The sequence below is a fragment of the Pediculus humanus genome, genomic scaffold (assembly GCF_000006295.1).
Source record: "Pediculus humanus corporis 1103172107391 genomic scaffold, whole genome shotgun sequence".
Classification (NCBI taxonomy): Eukaryota; Metazoa; Arthropoda; class Insecta; order Psocodea; family Pediculidae; genus Pediculus; species Pediculus humanus.
Window position 1 is genome coordinate 198,736 of NW_002987017.1, and position 7,902 is coordinate 206,637.

General features: G+C 27.5%; 4 protein-coding genes across 4 annotated transcripts; 3 read left to right on the plus strand and 1 right to left on the minus strand.

The window, feature by feature from the left end:
* Positions 1-448: 448 nt before the first annotated feature.
* Positions 449-2,498, plus strand: Phum_PHUM042210 (uncharacterized protein; the record flags this gene model as incomplete). The annotated part of the gene is made up of 5 exons (XM_002423151.1): positions 449-711; positions 1,526-1,884; positions 1,970-2,085; positions 2,163-2,343; positions 2,398-2,498. 5 exons carry the CDS (start codon positions 449-451, stop codon positions 2,496-2,498), a joined length of 1,020 nt encoding a protein of 339 aa, XP_002423196.1.
* Positions 2,499-3,041: 543 nt separating this feature from the next.
* Positions 3,042-5,041, plus strand: Phum_PHUM042220 (eukaryotic translation initiation factor 3 subunit, putative; the record flags this gene model as incomplete). Its single annotated transcript, XM_002423152.1, has 6 exons — positions 3,042-3,131; positions 3,498-3,773; positions 3,852-4,046; positions 4,127-4,284; positions 4,368-4,697; positions 4,780-5,041. 6 exons carry the CDS (start codon positions 3,042-3,044, stop codon positions 5,039-5,041), a joined length of 1,311 nt encoding a protein of 436 aa, XP_002423197.1.
* A 561-nt stretch (positions 5,042-5,602) lies between these two features.
* On the plus strand, positions 5,603-7,140 carry Phum_PHUM042230 (uncharacterized protein; the record flags this gene model as incomplete). The annotated part of the gene is made up of 6 exons (XM_002423153.1): positions 5,603-5,675; positions 5,763-5,902; positions 5,989-6,376; positions 6,453-6,615; positions 6,687-6,946; positions 7,061-7,140. The coding sequence occupies 6 exons, from the start codon at positions 5,603-5,605 to the stop codon at positions 7,138-7,140; spliced, it is 1,104 nt and encodes a 367-aa protein (XP_002423198.1).
* Positions 7,141-7,392: 252 nt separating this feature from the next.
* On the minus strand, positions 7,393-7,878 carry Phum_PHUM042240 (uncharacterized protein; the record flags this gene model as incomplete). Its single annotated transcript, XM_002423154.1, has 3 exons — positions 7,393-7,478; positions 7,583-7,713; positions 7,784-7,878. The coding sequence occupies 3 exons, from the start codon at positions 7,876-7,878 to the stop codon at positions 7,393-7,395; spliced, it is 312 nt and encodes a 103-aa protein (XP_002423199.1).
* Between the last annotated feature and the right edge of the window lie 24 nt (positions 7,879-7,902).

Consider the following 7,902-nt stretch of genomic DNA (forward strand, 5'->3'; position numbering starts at 1 on the left):
TTTTGGGGAGATGAATAATTTTAGATGTGATAATTACTGTAAACTGAAATATGCTTTTTTCAGGGAGGGGGCCAATTCACAGTCGCGCATGGTTTATCAACTAAACAAGCACGGCAATATATACGCCCCTCCCACCTACCCCACCCGAGAGACATCGTCATCGAACCACCAACTTCACTCGAAAAAGGGAAATAGAAATTGTATTGAATCGAATCCGAAACGAACTAGTAGTAGTAGTAGTAGTAGCTTAGTTCCCTATGAGTCTGACGTGTCGACAGATTCAGATGTGGAAAACAAAGAGAGAAGTGAATTAGAGAAACTCCTAACAAAATTATCATCTTCTTCGTCGTCATCACCGGCGAAAGGATGGAAAATAACGGAACTGGATAGTTCACTAGCTAGAAGTTCGAAATCGTGTACTACCAAATGGGACGTGACGGAAGTGAAAATGCCTAAAAAAGTCGTTCGGAATTTAAGCGATACCGAACTCAATGGCAAAAAGAAAAAACAATTGAGAGGAGCGTCCGGTAGTGATTCGGAATTAGATAAAATAAGTAGAAAAATAAACGAGGATGGAAAAAAAAGGACTTCGATAATAGAAAAATTCAAAACGAATTTTGGTAATGGCAACATGTCGAACGGCGATGACATTGACACCACGCAAATACAGAAAGACAAATCCAAACAAACAAAGAAAGAAAATGAAAAAATGTAAGTGGATATGAAAATAAAGTGGACGGTGGATCGGTGACTATGATTTTCATACTCACACACATATATATCTATTGATATCGTTCGAATGGTTCAAATATGTATTAATATTATTATTATTATTATTAGTATTTATCCTATTGGGCAACTAACAAATCAGACAAAAAAAAAAAAAAATTAACAAAGTTAATTAATTAATTATTGTGTAAATAATTTATGTTTAAAAGCCCCCCCTCCCCCCCAAAAAAAAAAAAAGAAAAAGGTTTTGCATGAAAAAATATTCAATGACACGTGCGTGTCAATAACTAAATTACACGCGTGTTTATATTATTATTATTATTATTTTTTTTTTCGTATGTAAATTATTTGTTCTCCTATAGGAAAAATTTTACCGATAAGGGGTAGCGTAAGGGAGAATTTTTTTTTTTATGTTGATTAAACTACCCACCAGTCAGGGAATGGAAAAATTATTATTATCATCATTATTATTAATAAATTTCCCACCCTGATTAATTAATTATTTAATTGATATAAAATCAAGGATGAGAAGAAATTATCATTAATAAAAAATTACATTTGTGTGTACATTTTCTCGTTGATATATCTCTCTCTGAAAAACTAAAACAATAACACATGTAAATAAATTTTTATTTTTTGTTTTATGTCGACATTAAATTTCCTTCAGGGTTGACAGGGTTGTTGTTAGAAAAAAAAAAAAAAAAAAAAAAAAAAAGTTTTTAAAAAAGGGTTTTAATAAATAAAATATTGATTTGTTTTTTTTTTTTTTTTTTCTGTTTGTTTGTTTTCATTTAAGGTCTCCGGAGGATGGTCGTTGTAGAATAGAATCATCATCGGATGATAATAAATTAACGTCGAAAACGATAAATTTTGACAAAAATTTGATTTCGATACACGGAACGAACGGTTTCAACAATAATAATAATAATAATAACGAATTGAGAAATGACGTCAAAATCTCCGATGAAAATCACATAAATAATAATAATAATAGTAAAGGAAGTGAAAAATACGAGAGTGGTAGTGGTAGTGGTAGTGGTAGAGTAGCGTCGTCATCATCTCCACGTCGTGGGGATTCAGAAGATTTGATGAAAAAGAAAAATGTCGTTAATACTCTTCTTCAAAGTTCACATTGGGGCTACGGGAATTCAAATGGTAAAAATTTTTTAAATTCACCGGAAAAAAATTTAATTTTCAATTTGACGGTTATGCAGTAACGGTTTTTTTTTTTTTTTTTAAGTTAAATCATGGAACGGAACGCAAAGTTCACTCGAACGTGAAATAATGGATGAAAAATGTGAAAGTACAAAAAGGACTTATAGTGATCTCTATAATGAAGATTTCGATAGAGGAAAGGTAGACGAATTTTTTTAATTTTAAATCTTTATCATTTATTTGAGAATCATTATTAAATTTTTTCTTTATTTTCCCAGTTGAAAAAATTAAAAACTCACGACGACAGAGATCGACCGCGTTATAATAATTTATTTCAAAAAAAACAACAAAATTATCAGGAAAAAATGATGAATTATTATCATTGGAGGGGAAACAATAGAAATCACAGACGATACGGAAACGATTTTCAAAACTCGTTCAAAAGACAACATTTTAAAAGTCAATTCAATTCAAATAATTATAATTCAAATAAAAATTATAAATTTTTCAAAGTGCCGAGATCGGGTCGGAAAAGTCTCGGAGTCACAAAATATTTTCCAAGTCTTCTCGGTAATAAGAAATCCGGTCCAAAGAAAAATCATTCTTCGGGATGAAAAAAATGTATGTACGCGTTCAAATGATGATGGCACAGAGAGAGTTTTGCAAAGAAAGAAAGAAAATAATAATTTTGTTTTCGTCTCACGAACAATAATAATTTACAAATAATTTGATTTTTTTTGTTGGTTCGACGTATGATTTGTTTTTAAAATGCGATAAAATTAACTTGGCCAAGTGTTAATTCATACATTTTTTTTTTTTTTTTTTAGACTATAGCCAAGTTTATTCATTTTATAGTTTTAATTATGCCGAATGAATCAAATTTTATTTTGTCAGAAAAAAAAAAAAAAAAGTTGTAAAGTTCTTTTTAATCAAAAAAATATATAATCGATTCGCTTTACTGTTATTTATTATCATTTTTAATTCTTCCATATTAAATGTAGGGGGAAGAAAAAGAAAAAGTTTACGTCCATGGTCAAATGGTTAAAATGTTTTATATCCACGTCGTATTTCTTCTGCCACGATCATTAACCTCAGTTGGTTGTCACTGGTGTTTGCAACCAGTAAATGATATATATTGTAATAATTTTTTAAAAAAAATGGCAGAATTCGATTTAACTGGTAAAATTGGACAATATTTAGACAGGCATTTAGTTTTTCCATTGTTGGAATTTCTATCTGTGAAGGGGGTACGTATAATTTAATAAAAATATTATTAGTTTTATGTAGCCGTTCACATATTTTAAATTTGAAAACTTGTTATTTGTAAAAATTTGTTTAAAATAGGTATAATTATATGTATTAATACGCTTTATATTTTTATTTTGTTTAAAATAATATGTTAAAATCAAAACAATATCTATGAATTAGTATTTTTGTGTATTGTCTTTTTTTAAAATGTGGCCGACTGAAACCTGTATGCAGTTAATGAAAAAGTTTGTACCGAAAAAATTTTTTAAAGTTGCTCGTAAAATACCCAAAAACGATGAGGTTTTTTTTTTTTCTTTCTGAATATAAACAAAAATAAATTAATATGTTTTGTTTTTCTTAAATAGATATACGACAAAAATGAATTACTTCAAGTAAAACTTGATATTTTGAATAAGACTAATATGTTGGATTATGCAATCGATATTAGAAGATTGTTATATCCATCAGAAGAACCTGAATCGTTAAAAGCAAGAAGAAATGTGGTAGTTCAAACTTTGCAGGAATTGCAAAATGAAGCATCAGTAGTTGTGAGAATAATGTCAGATGAAAACACGAGAAAGCAAATGGAAACAATGAGAGATTCGAAAACTTTAGTTAGCTATTTGCAAACTCAATTTGATGTAAGATTTATATTCATTAAAGTATGTTGCGATTAACCTAAAACTAAAATTAATTCTAATTCTTTATTTTTAAATTAGTTCAAGCTTGAAATGATGGATGTAACCTATAGATTGGCCAAATACAGATATGAATGTGGAAATTATTCCAATTCCACCAGTTATTTATACTTCTACATGTTGGTTATGCCTCCAACTGATAAAAATTATTTAAATGTTATGTGGGGAAAGCTTGCCTCTGAAATTTTATTACAAAATTGGGATACAGCTTTAGAGGTAACTAGATTCTTTTTTTTCTTTTTAATTCGAGAAAAATTTAAGTAATTTAATTTTGTTTTGTATTTATTGTTTTTTAGGATTTAAACAAGCTCAGGGATTTTATCGATGGAAACAATTTCAGTTCTTTACAGTTATTACAACAGAGGACATGGTTAATTCATTGGAGTCTTTTTGTTTTCTTTAATCATCCGAAAGGTAGAGATAACATTATCGACATGTTTCTTTATCGAGCACAGTAAGTATTTTAAAAATTATTTAAACATTTTTTATTTTTTTATAAAAACTTAACGTTACTTCATCGAAAAATTTTTCTTTCAGTTATTTGAATGCTATTCAAACCATGTGCCCTCACATTTTGAGATATTTGGCTACAGCTGTTGTAATTAACAGATCTAGAAGAAGTTCTCTTAAAGATCTTGTTAAAGTAATTCAGCAAGAATCTTACACTTACAGAGATCCCATTACTGAATTCATTGAACATTTATATGTCAATTTTGATTTCGATGGAGCCAGGCAAAAACTCCACGAATGCCATACAGTTTTATTTAATGATTTCTTTCTAATAGCTTGTCTGGAAGAATTTGTTGAAAATGCCAGACTTATGATTTTTGAAACTTTTTGTAGAATACATCAGTGTATCAGTATTGGGTTAGTAAAATTAAATTTAATCGATTAATTTAGAAATTATAAAATTATCTGTATTTGTAATGATTGTTTTTTTTTTGTGTAGAATGCTGGCACAAAAGCTTAATATGAATCCAGATGAGGCTGAATGTTGGATTGTTAACTTGATTCGTAATGCACGCCTCGATGCAAAAATTGACTCCAAATTGGGACATGTGGTTATGGGCACACAACCTGCCTCACCTTATCAACAACTCGTTGAAAAAATTGACAGTTTGTCTGTGAGGTCTGAGGCTTTACTAAATTTAATAGAAAGAAAAGTGAAAGCGAAACAAGAAAGTCGTTGGGGAGCTCAAGATTTTTATTAAATTTTGTAAAAAATATTGGAATTTTTTAAAAATAAAAAAAATTATCCTACTTTAAGGCTTTTTTATAAGTATTGTTTTAGACAGCATGTTTTTAACAATCAGTATCATTTCGTATTTTTACTCAAAATTTCCTTTTTTTAAACTGTTAGTTATAAAAAGAAATCCAAAATAAAAGAAAAAAATCAACTACTGTATTCTTTTTTACATTTAAAATGAAATATTTTATTTAAACAAGTAAAATTAATAAATTTTGAGAATTTCCGCCATTTTGACTTCTAGTTTTAAACTATAAATTACAAAGTCAATTTACGTGAAGTATTTATTTTTATTACTATTCTAGTTAAATATTATTAACAAAAATAATTTTGCATTAAAATATTTTTTTAGAAATAATGAGTTTTGAGACCGAAATAGGTTTTTTTTTTTAAATAAAATTTTGTATGTCGAAAGATGACTTGTAACAAAAATGGCGGCAAAACTTGATAGGATATTTTAAATGTGAAGAAAATAAACAAATTACCAGCCTTTAAATCAAGTATAATTAATATTACTACAATTAAAATGAATGATATTAAACAAAATCTTCGTCAACATAATTTTCCGCTTTGTTCTAGGGAAGCTTTATCAATTATTGGTAAAAATTTATTATTATTATTTTTAGAAGTTTAATGTAAATAAAAGAATTGTCAATTATTATTTTTTCATTAAATGTATTTTTAAGGTCAATTAACAGTTAATCACAATGCTGGAAGGACAGTAACATCTAAATATTTAGAATTGACTAGTGAAATTATTTCAGAATTTATATTTTGTGAAGGATTTTCAGATGGAAAGCAAAATTCATCAAATAACAGAGTATTGGTTTTAAAATAATTCTGTTTAAAAATTTCTATTTGTCTATTTATGTGTTTTCTTATTTACAACCGAATTTTTATTTGTTTTTTTAGTTAAAAAAATTAACATGCATACAAGAATTACAATTACTTGAAGTGTTATGTGACTATTTTTCATATCCAGGAGGAAGTGATGCAGTTCATAATACAGTATTTATGAATCTTTTTCCCGACTCACACAGAGAAAGATCAAGATTATTAGTGAAGTTAGTTTCAATTTCTATTTCGACACAGTCAAAACAAGTTTTATCTGCTGCTGGAATTTGGATGCAGCAATTGGGCTGTACATCCAGCTACAGTTTAGAATTGGCAAAAGGCCTAGTTAATGATTATTTTGTGTTGGTACCTAAAGCAGTAGAAAGATTACAGGATTTACCTAAAATAGCTCCTCAGTTTACATCTAATTTTATAACTGCTGTTGCTGAACTTTATTCAGTTACAGGTATTGAAATAAAATTGACAAATAATATTATTATTATAATAAAAAACTTTTATTTAAAATGTAATAATGTTTTCAGATGACAAAGAAAATTTACCTCCGGATTCACTTCTAGAAGTCGTAACCGATTGGATATCTAAAAATACAAAATTATGCACTACATCTCTTTATTTTCCAGAACCGGCTCTTCCTCAAGGAGGAATACCCATGCCTCCCATAACACCCTTTGCTGGTCTTTTCAAGTAAAACTATTTATCTTTATTTAAAATTACAAATTTACATGCAGATTATTTAATTGGTCTTTGATTTTCAGGTGGTGTGTTCTAGCTCCATTGTTTTTTCCTAATTGTTCTAAATTATATTCAAAACTTCATTTAGCTTTGTTGGAAAGCTTATTAGATACAAATTTTCCAATTGAAAATGTCATTTGTGCACAACATTTAGCTTCAATTGTGAAACCAATTTTGAAATTGTCGGAAGGAAAAAATCAAAGTTTAATACAATTATCGTTAGATCGATTAGCTCAAGCAATACAAGTAATAATGACTGCTAAATGTATTTATGGAAAAAAAGGTAAAAATTTTTAAGACCACTAAAATGTTTGGTTACTTATTTATAAAAAATTTTTTGAAAATGTAAAATTTACTTTACAAATGTTGAATTTGTTTTTTTGTTTTTTTTTTACAGAAGAATTATTCAAGTTATTAGATACGCTGCCAGAAAACAGATTATTGCTTCTTGTCATAAGTAAACATCGAACATTATAATAAAAGTAATTTTTTTTATATTACATAATTAAATCTATTAATTATAAAATCTCCAGCATACAGAAAAATTTAATTTTAAAACATGGGACACATTCTATCATTTTTATATTTATTGTTGAAGTTTATTTCGAATGAGATTCGAAAGCACAAATGTTGCTATTAAAAAATTTCATGTGACAAAAATTGTAATTTTAGATAAAAAAAATTTATTAAAATTTATTATATTTTTATAAAAGTCAAAATGTAATAACATTAAAAAGGTTTAAAACGACGAGCCTCTTTCATAGCAGCTATTTTTCTTTTATCTTCTTCAAATTTTTTTCTCAGAGCTACTAAATCTAAAATAAAAATAAAAATAAAAAATAAAAATTAGACATTTCAAAACGAATCAATTGTATTAATAATTTGTGGGTCACTACATATTGAAAAACCAAATTCTTACTTTTCATTTTTGATTCTTTTATTTGAAATGTATAAAAATTTGTCAATTCTTTTTTTCTTCTTTGTTGTTCGCTTCTTCTTCTTAAATGCTTAGCCACGGATTCTTTTCTCGCAAAACCTGGCTTTTTCCCTCTAAAAAAGCAGAAGAAAATTACTTATAAAAAAATGATTAAAAATTTAAATTATTTGACCATTTTTATACCTTCTAGTCACTGTAACCCATCCATCTTCCTGCTGCTGTGATAATGCTTTTTCTTCTTCATCTTTTTTAATCATTTCAGCATCATATGTATCCATGAAAACTTTTATTTCTTCTTCCAG